Source organism: Pleurodeles waltl, chromosome 1_2 (assembly GCF_031143425.1).
Source record: "Pleurodeles waltl isolate 20211129_DDA chromosome 1_2, aPleWal1.hap1.20221129, whole genome shotgun sequence".
NCBI classification, from domain to species: domain Eukaryota; kingdom Metazoa; phylum Chordata; class Amphibia; order Caudata; family Salamandridae; genus Pleurodeles; species Pleurodeles waltl.
This window is the reverse complement of record NC_090437.1, coordinates 1,333,323,262-1,333,344,569: the sequence shown is the minus strand read 5'-3', so window position 1 is coordinate 1,333,344,569 and position 21,308 is coordinate 1,333,323,262. Positions and strand designations below refer to the sequence as shown.

At 46.1% G+C, this 21,308-nt stretch overlaps 1 protein-coding gene across 5 annotated transcripts in view; it reads right to left on the bottom strand.

Annotated features, from left to right (window-relative positions):
- Positions 1–21,308, bottom strand: part of LOC138251737 (long-chain-fatty-acid--CoA ligase ACSBG2-like) — a 359,144-nt gene that overhangs the window by 113,557 nt on the left and 224,279 nt on the right. For 4 of the 5 annotated variants that reach the window (XM_069205674.1, XM_069205678.1, XM_069205675.1 and 1 more), the window contains 2 exons: positions 11,012–11,298; positions 9,274–9,362 (listed from right to left, as the gene is read on the bottom strand). In XM_069205674.1, the coding sequence (XP_069061775.1) occupies positions 9,274–9,362; positions 11,012–11,298 (376 nt within the window). The remainder of the gene's footprint in view (positions 1–9,273; positions 9,363–11,011; positions 11,299–21,308) is intronic. The other variant, XM_069205676.1, reaches the window with a different exon arrangement.

The window sequence follows — 21,308 nt, the reverse complement described above, 5'->3', positions numbered from 1 at the left end:
CTGCAGAGCAAGAAATCTGCAAGTACCTTCAAATAACCAGCAGAGGTCAGTGGAAGCACACTCACAGACAGCATTTAACAGTCAAAGGAAACTCAAGCAAGCCCTCATTTCAATGTGCATCAAGCAGAAAAGGCGAAGCACCGGGAGCAAAGCTCGGTCAGTAAGATTAGGGGTGCTTCAGATTTTCTAACAATCAGGCTGGCATTTAATGTTTAAATACATCATATGACAAGGCGCATGAGAGGGGCCAATGGGGCAGTGGAAAGAGAGATGACGCAGATTGGTGGGGGGGGCTAAGAGAGAAAACACAATATTTTGTAAAATAACCAATATTTTTGAGGATTTTCAAAACAGAGAGAAGGAGAGAGTGTGTGTGTATAAAGTCCTGGTGAAATCGGGGAGACATCTCACCATACCTGACTGAAAGCAGCTGTACCCAACTATTTACCAGAAAATACTTTCATTAGTGGGTGTAACACCCCAAAAACCCTCCAAAGCTGCTCCCCTGCAAAGCACTAGAGTTCTGAATTGTTTACGGTGTGTGCGGAAGGCCAAAGCAGTGCTCTGCACATCACGTCCCACAAGTAATACCCAGTGGCAGCTTCTCCGTTAGGGTGGAGGAGCGTCGCCCCCCTGCTGAGAGCCCGTACATGCAAACAGGAAAAATAAAAGGATAACAATGTTCCTACCACTTTTTTTCATCACTGACACTGAGCCGAGTCCTGGGGACGGGGCCATCCTGACAGACAGCAGCAGGGAGGAATGGTGGGTACATGTCGGTTTGGCCGGCTCTCTTAGGTCGGCCAAACCAACATGCGCACCTAGATTTTTCCAACCCGAGCTGTGTTTCACAGCTGGGTGGAGAACAGGCACAGGCTCCCTGTCCCTGAGTGAGCGCCAAACCAGCCCACTCACACCAACCTCCACGATTCTCTCATCCTGGATAATAGTACTGCCAGCATGAGGACAGCATCTGGACTACGTAGGTGAGTCTGGAAGCCTGTGTACCAGCCCATGGACTGCTGGGACAGGAGCAGAGGAAAAGAAGCACACTGAGGTGGCCGGATCCTGTTGAGTTCTCTTTTATTTTTTTTCGATATTCCCTCCCAAGCTGCCCCACCACATCTTGTTGACAGCAGCCACCACCTGAAATACCCAAAGGCTAGTATGATAAGAAGAAAGCAAAACAGAACACTAAACCCAATCCACAAATACATTTGGTAGTGTATGATAGGAATTGTTCACATTTAATATTTCAGTGTGAGTAAATCAACTACTTTGGGTGGAAGTGCACACATGCCAACATTGAGAAGAGCAAAGTGCGAGATTTCAAAAAAATTATTAAGAGAATGTATTTCTCCAATTGACTTCTATTGAAGAAGATGCCATTTCAGGGGGAGACTGCCAAGATAAAGCATCTTTGGCTCATAAAATTGGGAGTCACCCACCTGAATTGGGTGCATTGAGATGTATACGAGTGAATATTCCAGGGTGGAAATGCCATATCCGTTCATGAACACCCACAAAGCTGTGCATTTGTGGGTGTTCACAAACTCTTCGAAAATTATTGCCACACTGGAAAAGGTTGGACATTTACTCATAAATAAATGAATTTCCATGGTGGAAAGGGACCTTTGGTGGCATCTGCAGGAAGTGCAATTGATTTTAAATATATGTTGTGTGCGCGCTTTGAGGTGAGAGTGTGTTTACGTAAGAGTGAGCATGCATGTGTCACCAAGAGTGACTGTATGACTGAGCATGTGTGTGAGTAAAAAAGTTTGAGAATCAGTGACAGGTAGTGAGTAAGATTATGTGGAACTGATGCCCAGTTTTACATTCATTTTTTGCTACCTCCATTGCTGGAAATAACCCTTTCTGCAGTGCTATCCCTAAACATCTTGACTTTCTTCTCCTATTCTTCTGACCATCTTTTTTTGGCTTTAGGACTCTGGACACTTTACCACTGCTAATCAGTGCTAAGGTATATGTGCTCTCTCCTCTAAAACTTGGTATAATTGGTTTACACCTGTTTGGTATATTTAATTTAACTGTAAGTCCTATGTAAAGCGGTATACCATATACCCAGGGCCTGTAGATTAAATGATACTAGTGGGCCTGCAGCGCAGCATGCACCACCCACAGAAGAAGCCTTTCAAACCTGGCTCAGGCCTGCTACTGCAGTACCTGCGCGCACAGTTTTACTGCCACATTGACTTGGTAATTCAAACTACTTGCCAAGGCCTAACCTCCATTTTTACTATGTCTAAGTCACACCTAAGGCAGGCCCTAGATAGCGCTATGGGCAGGGTGCTGTGTATGTAAAAGGTAGGACATTTACTTTTATGTTTTACATGTCCTAGTAGTGACAAATAGCCTATTTTGCTACTCACTACTGTGAGGGCTGCTCCTCTCGTTGGATAGCATTGGGAATTATCTTATATATATGTAAGTGGTAACTTCTGATGTGAGAGGGGAAGCTTGGGCATGTTTGGTATGTTTGGAATGGTAGTGAGAAATCCTGCTTACTTGTGTAGTTGGATTTTACATTATTATTTTAGAAATATCACTTTTAGAAAGTGGGCATTTCTCTGTGCTTATAACTCTGGTGTTTTGCAGTCTGACTCCAATATACGTCTAGGGCACAGTGACAGCTCCACTTGGTGCATACTTTCCAGACAGCCACAACACAGGAGGGGCTGGGTGTGACAGACATGGCATCTGCATACTGATAGTCATCCTGGGCTGGGGAGAGTGAGGGTCATTGACACCTTACATGTCAATAGGCTGTGTCCTGCTCTTGCACAACGGGATGATAATCCCCTACTGATTTCTGGAGACAGGGCTGGGTTTGAAAAGGGGTTGTGTTTCACTTGAAAGGGTTCCTTTGAAGCTAACCCTTTCTTCAAAGCCATTTTTAAGTATAAGTACAGGGGCTCTGGCCCCATGCTTTTAGAGCAACTTTGGAACTGGGACTGAACCTCTGTCAGATGGATTGCTGCGATTCCCCAAAGGACTCATCTGGACTGCTCTCCTTTTGTTATCCTGGTATTTGCTGGGAGGCATAAAGGACTCAGTGGATTGCTTTTCTGCTTGCTGCCCTGCTGCCACTGGCTACCTGACTTATGCTTCACTGGCACTGCCAGACTGCCAGGATGAATCACCATTTGGATTACCTGCTTTGTTGTGTTGGCCTGCTGCATGCCGGGCAGCAGAAGGAACTGCCACCTTGCATCTTTTCCTGTGTGCTGGCCTGCTGCCTGCCTGTCTGCTGCTGCCCTGTGCCCAGTGTTCTCAAAAGGGGCTTGTTGGCTGCCCCCCACTGTTCACGATATCCCAGGGTCACAAAAGAGTTCATACACTGTGGCAGTGTGTTTTGGAGGAGGGACCTGTAATTGCCTGCTCCGGGTTTCTGCCTGCTGCAAAAACCAGTGCATGTGGATCATGGCTCATTGTCAGCAAGTAGCTTGCAGGGCGGTGTGCTTGTGTGGGCCCCGCTGGAAGACAACAGACACTTGAGCTCAACCCTAGTGCGGTGCACCCACCTGCTGCCTGATCCCCCAGAGGGTTGTTAGGCAACCAAGTTCACTGTCTACTATCCAGAGGGGTCCCTCTGCCGTGTCACGTGATCAGATGCCGGAATTGGACCTCATGTGCCACACCAGCCGTTTCAATGGTGCTGGCCTGCACCTGGAAGGAGAGAAAGGGCTGTGCCGAGTAAGGGCGAGCATTGTGGGAAGCCGGCTCAGAGGTCCTGGGAGCCAAGGTGTGGGCACGCTTCTCTCAATTTTAGGTTCTGCCCCTCCCACATACCTACACTCAGAAGGGGTGTCCCTCCCTCGAGAGAAGATATGAAATCTCTGTGGCTGCACTGCATGATCGCAGACAGGCGACTTTGGAACTTGAGGGCAAGGGCCGCCCACGCATCTGTGCACGGGCGCCCTCCCAGCCCCAAGCTCCCAGAGGACCTACCTCAAGGTGTGGGCACTGGACGGCTCCACCACTGGAAAGGGAAAAACCTCAGCTGGAGACCCCAAGGGCAGTGCAGAGTTGCCACAGGAATCACCTTCATGCATTTGGAATCCTGAACTACCATAAAACAGTTAATAAGCATGCAGGAATCCGCACGGCCTACATTTCCTGCCCAGTGTCCTCATTCTGCTTAAGGTCAGGAGTCTACCATAATCCTGCTAGGCGTGCAGGGACTATAGTGTCTAGGCGGATTCCTCGTCGCTGAGGTGTTTATGATGACACGTGGCAATTGACATGTCTTACTATTGTGTTGCATGCCCTGATGACCTAGTGTCAACACTGTTGGCAGACATGCGCCAATAGAAACACCCTTGTGCCGCAGTGCAAGGGCGTGTGTGTAGGTTTTATACTGGAAGAGGTCCCTCTTAGTACCCAAACTGTGCTTTAAGGCTATTTTATCACTTTGAAAGTGGGCTGTACAATGCAGCACACATGCAACATTGGGCAACAAGGAGAAATAAAAATATTTGTCCTTGTTACACATGCCTCAAGGAGGCGCACAATTTTGGCACGAATTTCTCTCTACCAATGTTTGTAGATAGGGATTTGCATCAAACCCACAGATAGTTGCATGGGCACGCACATGTACCACCCATGGAACGCAAAATAAGGGGAAGCTGCGCAGACAGTACAGCTTGTTTACTTTGGGACACTATCCCATATAAATCTGGGTTTGCGTTGGATAGTAAATCCACCCTAACACACTGTGCCAGGTTTGTGTAACAAAAGTGACGAACACCCAGTGCAAAGCATTAGTAAATTTGGGGCTGGATCTCAGTAAGAGAATGAGAATGAGTGAGATTACGGGCCTGATTTAGAGTTTGGCAGAGGGGATACTCCATCACAAACATGACAGATATCCCACCCGCCGCCGTATTACAAGCTCCATAGGCTATAATTGAATTGTAATGTGGCAGATGGGATATCGATCACATTTGTGATGGTGTAAACCCGTCCACCAGTCTCTAATTCAGGCCCTAAGTGTGAATGCAAGTGAGTGTGAGAATGAAAAAGAATGAGTTTAAGGGGGTGTAAGAGAGTGTGAGTGATAATGAATGAATGTGAATGAGTGTGAGTGAGAAAATGAGGATGAGTGAGAGAATATGAGTGTGAGTGAGAAGGTGAAGTGATGCTTGTCAGTTTATCCCTGGCATGCCAAAGGTAATTATTGTCTTATAGGCTGAGTTTGAGGAAGAAGAGAATGTAAAAATGCAATATCTATAACTTAGACATTGCACCCCATGCCTCCTGCAATAGAGAAGCAGCTACTAGACAGTTACCAGCCGTAGAAAACGTATTTAAAATTTACAAGGGTTTAGACGCAGTAATCTCAAACATCTACCAGATCCTACTTACAGGTCGAGCAGAATCCTGCTGGCTGTATTGGGATGGATGAGAGAAGACATTTAACAAACTAATCTCAGAGAAGAACTGGTTAGACTTATTGGGGACATTCATAAAATGTACAACCGTTTACCATTCAGAGAGTCAGCTCATAAAATAATTTGCATATGCTGTATGACACCTAACAGCCTCCGGCTAATTTCTCCCACCATCTCAGATCACTATTGGAGATAGCTGACTGGTACCCTCTGCTTATGCACTGCAGTTTGCCCTCCTTTCCTTTTCTGTTCACTATGTACTCAATGTATTGATGATTTGTGACTGCGATTGATATTGCAACCATTGATCTGTTACTGAAACCGGAAAGGGTAGTCACACATTCTCAAAATGGAAGCTTCCATTTTATGATGCTAAATATTTGGGAGGCGCGAATAGCGATGCAGGGTATCAAAGCATCACTGAAAGCCATCACTTTAAAGCACCCCTGTACCTTAATGGAAACGCAAAGTCATCATTCGGTGATTGTGAATGAAAGGATAAGGTAGGCTGTCCCTTGCAGGCCTCAGACCTGCATTCACAATCATTCATATTAGTGATACAGGAATTTAAAGTGAGCATTTTGTGATATGACCGATTAGTACATCAGGTGCAGATTACGAAGTCGCTGGTGTGCAAAACCATTGACGGCTTTGGGACCATAGAGTGTTGTATTAGAACATTGGAATGTTTCGAGCTCTATTGAAGACAACGGAGTGCTCCAGGCTCTAATGGCTAATAGAAGCCCATAGCAACAACATTCCAGTGTTTGTCACACAGCAAAAGCTATGACCAAAGGCCTCACTGAGCCCGAAGGGATTCCAATACCCTCAAGCTCAGGGAGGCCTTTTTTATGTATTAGAACATTTTGCCCTGTAGTGGCAGAATATTCTAATGGACTTATAGCCCTCCGTAGCTGGGCTATACCGGCCATTAAAGTCCCGGTTCTTAGTTAAAGGCCTGAGCCCGTGCCGGAGCGGGCCTTTAATGGCTGATATCGCTCGCTACAGTGTGCCACAGGGCTATCATAGACTTGCTCTGTTGAACTTGAAGGAGAGGAGCAAACAAGTGCTTTCCTGAGGGCTTCCAGTGAACAGGTGAAAATGCCCATCTCCTATGTGTTATGTGTGCAAATGGTGTACACAGAGTGCAGAGACCCCTGGTAAGCACCAATCTGTTTCACCAACTCCATCGTAAGCAGACATCTCTAGCAACAGTAAAATACCTGGAACTGAGAAATTGAATGACCTAATTCTCTGCAGTTCTCTATAAAGTGGAAGATCATGAAGAAAGCTTCACCCTCCTGAAGCAAGGGCCTTGCAGAGGTCAGATTAGCTGTACCAAGCAACAGGTGTTCCTTGTGAGACTGCAAGTGTGGGGGCTTTTGCTTTTGGGGCGGTTTAGTAGCTGTGCAGCAGTTTTAGAAGCACTGCAGAGTTCCTTGTAATTTCAGCAGTTTTCAAGCACAAATAAAATTTCCAAGATAGCTCTGGTGATTAATGTGCCTGCTGGAGAGAGATCAGAGTTGTGTCTAATGGCAGTTTTGACTAATCTAAGGTAGCACAGAGGGTTAATATGCCTGCTGCAGAGAACATGTATTATGCAGATCACAGAACAGTATTTTCTGTGCATAGCTCAGTGGGATACTGCTTTTGTCACAGAGATCTTTTCTTACTGTGCAGTTCATAAGGTACAATCATAATCTAGCCCAGTGAGCTATGAGCTGCCACCAAAGAGCTGCAGGCAAACTGCAGGGTACAGGTCAGAAAGTTATGTTTTTCCCAGTCTTTGATTACCTTAATTTTGCTATAAAGGGTTTGTTTGAGTAGAAATTATTTGTTATTGATAAAGTCAACCCTAACCACTGTGTTACATTCTGAATCCTGAATTTAAGCTTCCCCAGGCCAAGCCCTCTTAAAAACTGCCACCAGTGTGGATGACGTGAATCCTACACCTTGTCATCCCCTTTGTCTTTTGTAAAATTTTCCAAACACTGATTACACACGCATGATTCATTGTCTCTGTGTGATATAAATTGCTCCCACACCCTATGCTGGTTAGACAGGCGCTAGAAAACAAATAAAATACATATGAGGTAGGGGCTTTGGAGAGATGAGAGGCGCTGTCAGAGGGTGATGGTGAGTGAATGATCCAAGGACCCCAATAAAGATTGCCGTATTCTGGTGCATTGTAAGGTCATCATTTTTCTATCCTTTAAAAACAAATACAATTGAATATATAATGAAAATGTGTCGTAGAATGCATCGTTTTTGCCATTTTTTTCACATTTTCTTTGGGGGAAGAACCCCCACCAAACCCCATTGTAGAGGAAAGGATCGCTCGCTATGCAGCCTAAGGGGGCTGGTCGGACAAAATTTGCCAGGGCTGTTGTTGGTTCCCAGTCTGACCCTGGCTCTGGCCCTGAGTACAGGTCTCAGGAGTAGACCAAGGATCTAACTCTAGCCGTAAGACTAACATTCTAGCAGGCAGCAGCAGGGGGACTCTGCCAAATGCAATGAGAGTTGAAGTAATTTCCCAATCCCCAGCATTAGAATCAGACAGGAATTCAGAAAATCTGAGGAAGGAACTGGCCGGCCCACAATCCATGACCCCTTAGGAAAGATGAGGGCACATTGTGATGGTTCTGACCAGTGGTGGCTACCTCGCAAGGGCAGATCTCAACTTATTCTAAGAGCTGCGTTCACTTGCATTACTTGGGAGAAGTTTCTGCAGAGTCCTCTCCACCTCTCCGCAGTGGTCCACACCGGTACAATCTTGACTTGGTTCACTGACCATGCTGCATGGTCCACCATCCAACGCTGAATGCTCTAAATCTGAATCCCCACCCACAGATGACCTCCTTAGCTAAATGTCTTTTATACCAACTTAAACTGCTTTGAAGATATCTGCAAAACAGTTGTGTACAACCCCTGCTCGTAGCAAAATTAGACAATGGCAAATCTCTTATTCACAGGTATGCTCAAGATCTTGCTGATCCCAAGCCAGCCCTGCCTGCCACCGCGTGGAAGTTTCAGATGGAATTCGGGAGATGTGCTTTGATCCAACTAAATCCTTGTGTTAATTCCCTGTAGTGTCATGTTTTAGTGCAAATGTGACTTCTACCCACCTTTTGATCATTTGTGCCCCTACGCATTGGTGCATCAATTGTTGCATTCCCAAGTCCACCACCCCTTTGCCTACTTTGCTTACAGATTCATCTTGAACCCGTCACCCTCACAAAAAACCTGGGACTATCGGTTGAGGGAACGGTAAAAGGGATTGATGGGGGACAGATATTCCTGCAGTGTGGATTCAAGCATACAGTCTTGGAAGTTTCAGGCGATCTTGCACAAGTCGGAGGAAGCAGAAGTGATGCCCCATGTCCATCGGCAAGAGGTGTTTATAAAAGATTGGAGAGCATCACATTCTTAGCATCTACTTGACACCCCTACTGCTGGTTTCAAGTAACTCTAAATCTATACAGGGATGTAACACCGCGTGATCTTACCTAGTACCCACAGGCCTTGGAGCTCAAAAATCCCCTCCCTCAGAGGTTCTGCTGCTAAGTAAATAAGTAAATATATATATATATATAGAGAGAGAGATATATATATATATATATATATATATATATATATATATATATATATATATATATATATATACTGTTCCATGCAACCTGCAACCTCAGGATTTCTGGGATCAAGTCTGATCTTTCACGTAATACCTCCAGAGTGTGATGAGGTGGGCATTAGAAGCCTCAAAACATAAACGGAGGGAGGTTCAAACCTTCACAAACCACTCTCCTAAAACAACTGCTCATGTGCTCTTGCCTGGTACACAGTAGATCATTGGGGGTCTTACCCTGCCATGATGCCTCCGATAGTAGAAATTAGCCATTCAGGGGCATTGAAGCCGAGGATCCCCACACCGTGGAAGGGCTCCAAGCCGAGCTGTCGAAGTAAAGCAGACAAGCAGATGCTCATGTTACGGAAGCTGTGGGATAAACACACACACACACACACAAGTAAGCATCAACCTCCAAATGTCCAAAAACCCAACTCAACTGTTGGGATTTTTTGGAGTCACTGGGAGACAAGTATATTACATATAGAAATGTTTACAGTCATTAGTCTGTAACCGTACTGGTGGCAGGTCTGTATGAATTCCTTACCAACCACTGTGTACCCTACGTAGATTATAGCATAATAATACAGAACCCATTAAAACAAAGAATGACCAATCATCACTCAGGGCCTGATTGAGATCTTGGCGAATGAGTTACTCCATCACAATGGTGACGGATGTCCCGTCCGCCGAAATATAAATCTCATTATATACTATGGGATTAATATTTCGGCGGATGGGATGTCAGTAACTGTTGTGAGGGAGTAACTCATCCGCCAATATCTCAGTCAGGCCCTCTGTCTTCCTGTATGCCTTATTCGTCATCCATTGGAAAAAACAGAGACCTAGGACCTTCAGAATGAACTAATACACTCATTCGCTGTCATCAACTCTGACGCTTTGTCCACCCTCCCCGTCACCTGTGCGCCATTGATCTGCACTGTATTGAATCCATTACTCCTATGCAAGAGTATCCCTTCAGTCGCTCACATGTACGTCCAACAGACCCACCAGTGCCCAATGGATGAGCCACCAGAGAAGACAGAAGCTGCGCTGATATATAAACCAGTTGCACCAAAGTCTAAACAGTGTATGAGTGGCAGGAATATTCCTGAAATTCCCATCTGACAAAGGTTTTTCCAATGTACCGAAATCATGCAGGATGGCAGAGGAGCCCTATCACCCAGACACATGTGGATTCCTATCACTCAAACATAAGTGGATTCCTGTCATCCAAAGATGTGTGGATTCCTGTCACCCAGAAATGTGGATTCCTATCACCCAAACACGTGTGGATTCCTACCACCCAAACACGTGTGGATTCCTATCACCCAAACAAGTGTGGATTTCTATCTCCCAAACAAATGTGGATTCCTATCACTCAAAGAAATGTGGATTCCTATCAGCCAAACAAGTGTGGATTCCTATCACCCAAACAAGTGTGGATTCCTACCACCCAAACATGTGTGGATTCTCACCACCCAAACACATGTGGATTCCTATCACCCAACCAATTGTGGATTTCTATCACCCATACAAGTGTGGATTCCTATCACCTAAACAAGTGTGCATTCTTATCATCCAAAAACGTGTGGATTTCCATTACCCAAACACATGTGGATTCCTACCACTCAAACATGCGTGGATTCCTATCACTCAAATAAGTGTGGATTCCTACCACCCAAACATGTGTGGATTCCTATCACCCAAACACGTATGGATTCCTATCACCTAAACACATGTGGATTCCTACCACTGAAACACGTGTGGATTCCTATCACCCAAACACGTGTGGATTACTAGCACTGAAACACGTGTGGATTCCTGTCACCCCCCTAAAGCGGAGCTCAAACAAGAGGAAATAGAATGAGACACCACCATCTCAGGTGGCCTGTTCATGCCTCCATTCCCAGAACTCCACATTAAAGGGTGGTCCTCCAGGGCCCCTATATCACTGATAGTGGCACCAACATACCCGCAGGAAGCCCTTGGCAGCAGCCCGGCATTTGTTGTAATATTGTAGATATGTGGTGGTTTCCCACTGCCCATCTCTCTTCTTGGCAAAAGCCACCTTGTCGCTGTACTTCTGCACCGTTTCCCTGAACATCTGGAGTGTGGTTATGGGTGGCGAGGAGGCATCTCCCATCTCTTCCATGCGCAGCTGGACAGCGCCATCACACTCGGTGGTCCAGAGGCTGTCTGCCGGGGCCAGCTTCACCTCTGTGTCTTCGTCCTCCTCGAGATCCACCGAGGTCATGTCTACTGCAAGAAGAAGGGAGGGGTTTAGAGACAGAGCCCATGCAGTATGTCTGAAGTAGGGTGCTTTTGCCACTGTAAATGCCAACTTGCATGGAGGAGACACATTTATGACTGCGGTATTACAAATCCAACAACAATTGCTTAAAAGATAATGTGAAGTATGGTGCTCACAAGTGCAGGCTTCACTCTCCAAACCAGTTGCTCCTAATCATTGTTTTTGGACATTTTTTACTGGCCTTCTGGTCGTGGTTTTGTGCCTAAACTCTGGTGGTATCTCCAGATTCAAATCAGATATTGGCGTGATATTGAATAATCGGAAAGAATCTCTTCATTTTATCAGATCAATACTGACAAGGACTGAAATATTGGTGGACAAAATGGTACCCTTGGGTGCCATTTTGAAAGGCACATGCTCAGGCATGGAAAGTGTGCTCTACATAGTGATATGGATTTATTAATTTGTCATGCAGTGCAGAGCAACAATCAATATTTACTGTGCTCGGCTTTGCACGGGAGAAGGCACAGCTCAATGCCAGCATTGTACCATGGTCCAAGGTGCAGAAGCGAGGCTCTCCTGTCTGGTATATAATTTGTACTGGAAACAAAATTTCAATCAATAGATCAATCAATCAATCAGGATTTATAAAGCGCGTCAAATCACCCGTGAGGGTCTCAAGGCGACAGAGGACGCTAGCTGCTTCGGGCGCTCTCATCAGTCAAACTTGAGTCCAAATTCCTGTGTCTGCTCAACTCCTAAAACACCCAGGTATTTAGATGGGGCACTTCAGCACACATGGAATGTGGCCATTGTTTTAAGAAATAAACACATTTCCCCCTGTTTGGCAGCTTCAAGCAGTCGTTTTTGACTCTAAGCATGGTCTGGCTATCTTAATAGATTCATTGTTGCATTAAAATCTACGGGTATTTGCACTGACCTGCCCCAGTAACGCCCCCTAGAGGCAAAGTGATACACACTTTTTCCAGGCAAAACACTTTCCGCACTTTTTAGTAAATACCACGTACTGCATTATGTCGCTTTGTGTCACTTTCAAACAGTGCGGAACCTTAGTAAATATGGGCCAGGGAGTGTGCGCATGCATCCATGATTCTAGGACTTTTTTCTGCGTGTATTGAATGTCATGTTGAAAATTCTACAATTTTCCTAGCAGTACGAACTGTAAGTTTCTTCTTCTTTACATTTACTCCTTGCTCATGGTAGCACTACAGCACACACGAATGATACCTAGATGTTAAAGAATATCGCTTTATGTATTATTTTTTAAACCATTATGATATTTTGCAAAAAAGCAAGCGCACTGTGTAAAACACAGCGCAATCGCGCTGCGAAATAAAGAGAAAAATGAGTCCAGAAACCATATGAAAAACATGGAGCCTCATATGTTTCCAGTAGTTTACCGGTGCTCTCGAGGAGGGCTAAACACCAGAAAAAGCATGACTTATGCATGCCTTTCACGAATGAAAACAAGCAGATTTTAAAAGGCAAGCCCACGAACCAATGAAAGAGACTGACGTAACATGGGCGTGGTTAAAATCCCCCTAAAGAGAGATTAAAAGAGTGACGGAGCGCTTTTGGTCTCGCCCCTAACAAGAGGAAAGGGGCAAAACTGGTGTCACTTTTCATCTAGATTTTTAGTTCTCTCAAATACCACATTTGTACAACATTCAAACCCATTTTTGGGAAACCAAAAACATGTGGTCTAAGCAGAGGTAATCCTATACTTATTTTAGAAACATTCACAAGACTTGAGATATACAGTTTAACAATATTAAATTGTGTTTGTCATCAACGTGTTTCAGCACTTGCCTTCTCTAGCTTTGGCCTTCATCAGGACAGAACATAATGCTACTGCTAAGTAGACACTATGCTCAATGAGTGTCATCCAAAGACTCAAGGGTATAGATGAAGGGTGGCTGGCCATAGCTTTTAGCTGACATAAGATGTGCAATTGATGTACGCTCAATAGGTTGTTGCCCGTGCTTGTTGTAACCCAGTTGCATAGTGGAATTGAGCAACTGTCTGTAAGTCTTTGTCAGATTTGTATTTGGTGACATTTCTCCTCTAACTAGGACCTGCAGCTATGTGTACAGATATCATGAACAAAAAAAGTTTTACAAGTCTGAGCAATAACCTGTGTGGAAAGCTATAATTTTTACCATCTGTAATTGATTAAGGCTTTGCCATGACCGACCAGATGTCACCCAAACGCCACCTGTCCAGTTATCTATATGTACTCACGACAGTGAGCCAGAGAAGGATTGTGGACACATCTTGCTATTAATATGTTTATTATGTTTGTAGCTTTTTATTTGTCTTTAACATGATCATGGTAAGTGCCCCTGCTGCTATTACACATTGTGTGATACTTGTGCTGTTTTTTCAGTCCTGCAAGAATATATCGCACTAGTTTACCCTAATTAGCGACCACCTGTGACTTACAGAAGGTGGCGCAACGCTGACAGAAGCCGGCGATCTTGAGACACCAAGGGCTATTCTCCTGAATTGGAACTGATAGGACACATTGTAACACACAGAAGTGGGTGCCACATGGTCACCAAGAGAACCAAAAAGTCATCTTTGTGAAATATACATGGGAGGCATTGATTAAAATCAAAGAAATATTGAACATTTTCAAAAGAATAATCTGACCCTCACAGAAACATCCCCATCACAACCAAGCACCACTGTGAGGTATAGGACACTGGAACTGAGAATTGAGAGTCACAAAAAACTCTCCCTCTCCTCCATTGTTTGTTTCTGCGTAGAGACAAGATTCAAGCCAATGAGGCTTCCTCAAATATGTGCACATGCCATTCCCACCTAGCCCAGTACAGGGTCGTCCAGTTCACAGCACGACAATCATATGTTGGACGTCGACGACACATATATGTTATGCCCAGCATTTACTCTGAACACAGCAAAAAGCATTCATGATTGATATAACGGTCGGTGTTGAACAGAAGTTGAAGAAGTTACAAGGGCATTATATTGATTCAATTGTTTTATGGTGTTTTTGTTGTGTTGTTTGAAGTCACTTGATCAATTTGCATAGTCACTTCACATTTTTAAGTCACTTTTTAAGACAGTCTTGCTGAAATTATTTTTCTTTAACCCTCATTATATGAATGACAAATGAAGGAGGTAATCAGACTCTTGTGTATTGGGAATCATTTATTGATATGTCTGAGTTATATAGACAAAGTGCTTAATATTGCTTTTTCCAGAAGGAATCCATTGTAGCTTCATTGTACTTAAACGTGACAACATGGCACCTCTAAAGAGGAAACAGTGGACACAATGGCTTGATGGACTATTGGACAGCCTCTCATATGCCATATTTCCAGAAACATTTGGAACCAAGATGTTCCAACGAAAACGCAATATCATTTGGAGCAAAAAACGTCCTTTCCCCTGATTAGTACCTGATGAGTTCAACCGTAGAAGCACGGCTGAAGCTACTCCCAGCAGAATTCAAAGAGGTATCCTGCACCACCCTTGAGGAATGCAAGACACTGATACTTCTCAAGCTCTTAGCACCTGACTATACGGCAGACACTCTCTTCTTCTCAAATGTCTAACAGTAAGGTTGGGAGTGAGCCATCCTGTGGGAAGAAGAATCAACTCCTTCCTCACTGACCAAAGCTAACAGATGCTGACTGTTTCCTTGTCATCTTCCACCCAGAAGGTGACATTCACTGCACCTGAGGGCTCCTCCCTTCCACCAGCTGGCACTGGTGCATGGCTTGGGAAACACCAGGTTCATTTGGTAACCTAGGCAGACAATAACCAGAAACCATGCATTATGTGGGATAAAGTATATTGCAAGTCACCTTAGAGTTCCATAAACTTACAAAGAAACTTGACCATCGGCCTCGTTCCTCTACATGATTATAAATCTCCTCAGTGACTTGCAATATCCTTATAATGTGTGCCAAGGGGTGCTTTATCCCTTACATCTCATGCTCATTGTTTTCCTATCTGTTCCTCTCTCAACGTTTTCCCCAGTGTAACTTTTTGATGTGTTTCCTTCACTGTGTATGCCAAGGAAAAGGCCACTACCCTCTCTCGTATTCTTTTAGCAGTGTTACAGTCTGCAGAAATTAGAGACCCGTGAACAACGGTTTAATGTTTACATGGGACCCAGTTCACGGCCCGCCTGAAGCTGCTACAGTGGGGGTTACCCTACCCCAGGCTCTGGACAAGGTTGTGGGTCTCCCTGAAGGCTGTGTCCTGCCTGCCAGGCCCCTACACCAGTCTGGAGAACTCTTCACTTCCCGTCCTCATGTCAAGATGAGGGCTGTCTAGAACCAGAGTATAGGAGGTAAACCTCTTGCGCTATACCTCTCGCCCGGGACAAGAACTCTAAATCCCACCATTGTCCAGCCCACGTCAAGCTAAAGGAAGAAACTGAAGAGTTCTTCGGAGCTTCGGTTTTACCAAGCGTCTCTCTTGGAGTGGTATTCTGAAAAACATGGTCCATGGTTTGGCTTCCACGTAATCTCCTGAGAGACTCTACATAGATATATTAAGGAGTTGGGTTGTCCTTGCGTCACACAACCTGGGAGACGCTAGGACAGATTTATTAAGGAATTGCATTGTCCTTGCATTACGTAAGGTGACGCAATGCAGTCCAAACCCTGAACTCAGATTTACAAAGCCATGCAAGGGGCAGTTTGTTTGCATGGCTTTGTAAAGAAATGTAATGCAATGCAGCTGCTTGCCCTGTGTTATGTAACATTTCGAGCTGGGAGGCGTTCCTGTGTATCCACCTATACATTTTGCTCAATTCCACATTTACAAAAGTTGTAAACCTGGGATTGTGTCAAATCAGTACGCCTCCCAGATGATGGTGTAACTAGCAGACTATATTTTCCTCCACTTATGTCCTCTTTCAATGCGTGGTGCATCCTGCATCACGCATAGAAAGAAGAAAATGTCTCTTTGGATTGTTTTTGTGCAGGAAGGGAGCTTTTTGTGCACAAACACAATCCTGCGTATAACGCAGGCACCCTCGCACTATGGTGCAAGGGTGCCTGCGTTGGTTCTAGGCAGCACACAGTGCCCCAGCACAAGCAGAAATGATCCATATCTTTGTAAATACGGCACATTTCTGCTGTCTCCCTTTCACGCAGCGCGACGCAATACGGGAACTTGCTGCACCTCGTTGCAGAAAATAATAACAAATGTAGGCCACGCACACTGTGATTTCTGTCCTCACCTGACACACAGCAACCTATTCCTATCTAGCATGCCCATGGGGTAACTGTATATGACAGCTGTGCACTGCAGGACAGGAGACCACCACCAGCCTTCCCTCTGCACCTGTAAGTGAGGAGAGGCTCAGTCCTTTGGTTCTGCCTTCTGGGTAGTGACCCTCTAACTCCTGAATCACCATCACCACTGTCAGTCCTTCCTTCAGTTCAACAAGCTCCTTTACAACTCATGTGTCTGCTCTTCCTTCGAACTTTGGAAAGCAGCTCGACCACCTGCCCTAATCCTTACCCTGTACCATGCCCTGAAGGTGCATGCTCCGTTTGTGCGCAGTACCACACTTCTGCCACTGGTTACAGCCTTGTGGTGCTTTATAGGTCAGATTACCAGGATGTACCAGAGCTGTACCCTGCACAGTCCTTTAATCTGCACACTCCGCTGAGGATATGCCCACCCCAGAAGCACACTTCCGTGAAACGAAAGGCCGGCATGATACAGTGCCTACAGGTGATGGCGACTTCCGGGCAAGGAAAGGCCGGCATTATACAGTCCCGATAGGGGATGGGCACTTTCGGGCACAGAAAGACCAGCATTATACAGCCCCTACAGGTGATGGACACTTCCGTGCAAGGAAAGGCTGGCATTCTGCAGCCTCTACAGGTGATAGTCACTTCCGGGCAAGGAAAGGCCGGCATTATACATTCCCGATAGGGGATGGGCACTTTCGGGCACAGAAAGACCAGCATTATACAGCCCCTACAGGTGATGGTCATTTCCGTGCAAGGAAAGGCCAGCATTCTACAGCCCCTACAGGTGATGGTCACTTCCGTGCAAGGAAAGACCGGCTTTATACAGCCCCTACAGGTGATGGACACTTCCGTGCAAGGAAAGGCCGGCATTATACAGCCCCTACAGGTGATGGTCACTTCCGGGCAAGGAAAGACCGGCATTCTACAGCCCCTACAGGTGATGGCCACTTCCGGGCAAGGAAAGGCCGGCATTATACAGCCCCTACAGGTGATGGTCACTTCCGTGCAAGGAAAGGCCGGCATTATACAGCCCCTACAGGTGATGGTCACTTCCGTGCAAGGAAAGGCCGGCATTATACAGCCCCTACAGGTGATGGTCACTTCCGTGCAAGGAAAGGCAGGCATTATACAGCCCCTACAGGTGATGGTCACTTCCGTGCAAGGAAAGACCGGCTTTATACAGCCCCTACAGGTGATGGTCACTTCCGTGCAAGGAAAGGCCAGCATTATATAGCCCCTACAGGTGATGGTCACTTCCGTGCAAGTAAGGGCTGGCATTCTGCAGCCCCTACAGGTGATAGCCTCTTTTGTGCAAGAAATGGCAGGCATTATACAGTCTCTACAGGTCATTGCCACTTCTGGGTAAGGAAAGGCCGGCATTCTACAGTGCCTACAGGTAATGGCCACTTCCGTGCAAGGAATGGCCAGCATTATACAGTCCCTACTAGGGATCGGCACTTTCGGGCAAGGAAAGGCCAGCATTCTACAGCCCCTACAGGAGATGGTCACTTCGGGCAAGGAAAGACCAGCATTATACAGCCTCTACAGGTGATGGACACTTCCGGGCAAGAAAAGGCCGCCATCATACAGCCCCTACAGGTGATGGTCACTTCTGGGCAAGGAAAGGCCGGCATTATAGAGCCCCTACAGTTGATAAGCACTTCAGTGCAAGGAAAGGCCAGCACTATACACAGCCCATACAGGTGAGGGGCACTTCCGCGCAAGGAAAGGCAGGCCTTATAGAGCCCCTACAGTCCCTGCAGGTGACTGGGCACTTTCGGGAATGGGCACTTTCGGGCAAGAAAAGTCTGGCAATATACAGCCCCTACAGGTGATGGACACTTCTGTGGAAAGAAAGGCAGACATTATACAGTCCCTACGTGTGATGGATGAGACCCATACAGTCCCTGTAGAAAGACCGGCATTATACAGCTCCTACAGTTGATAAGCACTTATGTGCAAGGAAAGGCCAGCATTATACAGCCCCTACAGTTGATAAGCACTTCCGTGCAAGGAGAGGCCAGCATTATGCAGCCCCTACAGGTGATGGTCACTTCCGTGCAAGGAAAGGCCGGCATTATACAGCCCCTTCAGGTGATGGGCACTTCCAGGCAAGGAAAGGCCGGTGTTATACAGCCCCTACAGGTGATGGACACTTCTGTGGAAGGAAAGGCCTGCATTATACAGTCCCTGTAGGTGATGGATGATGCGCACTTTTGTGCAAGGAATGGAGGACATTATAAGTCGCTGTATGTGATGGGCACTTCTGTTGAAGTAATGGCCTGCATTCTATAGTTCATGCAAGTGATCGGTGATGGGCACTTCCGTGCAAGGAACGGCCACCATATACAGTCCGTACAGATGATGGTACAAACCATGCAAGTTACGCCCTGCCTTATGCGGTCCCCGCAGGTGATGGGTAATGTACATATCCTTTCATGGAACGCTGGCATTATAAGTCTGTACAGGCGATGGGTGACACGCACCTCTGTGCAAGCAATGACCTGCATTATGCAGCCCCTGCAGGTGATGAGTAATGCGCACTTCCTTACTGGTTGCATGCCCCAGGTACATTTCCTGCAGGTCATGTGCATGTATTTCGACGTCCTTTTATATTTGATAATGAAGAAAAAAGGAAAGTGAAATTAAACAATTGCCTAGGATCACACAATTTGGTAAAGCGGGGCGCTGGGATTAATCCCATGTTTTTCTGATTTTACGTTGTGCAATTCAGCCACCGGATGTATATGCTTTGCTTCCCCTACACCCCACTTACCGGCACTGCCCCTGGGCAACCGCCCCCCTGCGGGCATCAATGTGGCACACTTCATAGACAAAACTTATGTCCGCTGGAAAAACGTCTTGAGTACCCATGGACTAGAGTGAGCCCCCCTGGCACAGGTAACGTTTACCAGTGAACAAACACATGGTTTTAGGTTGGGGCAGGGGGGTAACCTTCAGTAAAACTGCACAGTTCACGCAAAAAGGCTGCATTTAGGAACTGCAAGTGCAAGCAATTCATTTGTAAATTCTGCACAGTTGGCAGGAACAGGAACCCTGTGCCCCTGCGGTCCCTACTAGACCCACTGCTACCTTTTTGGGGCGAGCGTAGCAGTGCACATGCGCTGCTTTCTGACGTCTTGGTATGTGTCTGGGCTTTTAACCACGCCCACCACACGCCCATCACTATCATTCATTCATGGGCTTGCCCTTCAAAAATACTTTATGTTAGTTGTTAAATGCTTTACGTTTGTCCCTCCTTGGGGCGGTTTAGTTACCGCCTTGGACATCGCCCCTGTAACCTGGCTAATTGCACTTCTGCCCATAAGTTTGACTGCGAGCGAACTTCTTTTTCCTTTCTGTGCTGCTTCACACTGATGTTGCAGCGCTTTGAATCGGCTCGCTTATGTGAATCTGTATTACTTTTCAGTTTTAATGTATGTGGCAAATAAAGTCCGGTTAGGAGTTCACAACGCTATTAGCCCTAACTCGAGAAAATGCGAGACCCATTGCATTGCAAATGCTTGTTTTTCCTTTTTGTCTCTTCTTTTCCTTATGTTCCTTCATTCCTTCTTCTTCCTCTTTTGTATTCAACCATCTCTCTTTTTTTCTTTCTTAGGCTCCTCTTGTTATTTTTTTCTTTGCCTTTCACTCCGTGGCTGACTCTTTCCCCCTGTTCCCACGATTTATAATTTCTCGGTTTAGAAAAGGACTCACTGCTTCGTTGACAGCTCTCTAGCCCCACCCGGGGGCCGTGTCTGGTATTGCACCACAATGTTATTCATGAGCTGCTGCAGGTAGACGAGGCCCGGTAAGAAGAAAGCGCAGTTCTGTGTGAGCAGCTCCCCGGCCCTTCCAGCCCAGTGTCAGCGCTGTGGACCCCTCGACCTGCCGAGGTTGCCTATCCTTGACAATTGGGCAAGTAAATGCCCCTCCACAACTGCTTAATTTGTAAATAACAATGTGCCGGTGCCCAAAGCTCTCCCCTGAAACGCTCGTCTGCTGCAATTAAATGTGGGAGCACAGAATACTGAGGCAGCGTAGTCCTGGAGCCATCTCTGGCCTCTTTAATCCATTTATAGACACTCCCTGCCCCTTCAGCTCACTCTTGCAGCTTTCTGCTTTCTCCCTTTGGGGGCGCTCTTTTCATTTTCTCTTCCTCAGTCTTTCCCATGTGTTTATTTTGCTCGCAGTAAATGCTTGCGGCAGAAAAATAAGTGCCGACCCAAAATAAGTGCTGGTGCCCCACACCAGAAACTACCGGCTCAAATTAAGCAATGCCCTCCACTCCATTTGAGACAGAGTTCACACCAGGCAGCCAGCCCCTCCACCCATCTAGTTCTGGATCATTAAATAAGCAAAGTAAGCACCAGCCTACGGCCCCACTCCTTTTAGGGGCCCCTGTGAGAAAGTAGCCTCTTTCTAGCCTTATTACCCCCACTTTTGGCCTGTTTGTGAGTGTATGTCAGGGTGTTTTCACTGTCTCACTGGGATCCTGCCAGCCAGGGCCCAGTGCTCACAGTTAAAACCCTATCTTTTCAGTATGTTTGTTATGTGTCACTGGGATCCTGCTAGCCAGGACCCCAGTGCTCATAAGTTTGTGACCTATATGTATGTGTTCCCTGTGTGATGCCTAACTGTCTCACTGAGGCTCTGCTAACCAGAACCTCAGTGGTTATGCTCTCTCATTTCTTTCCAAATTGTCACTAACAGGCTAGTGACCAATTTCACCAATTCACATTGGCATACTGGAA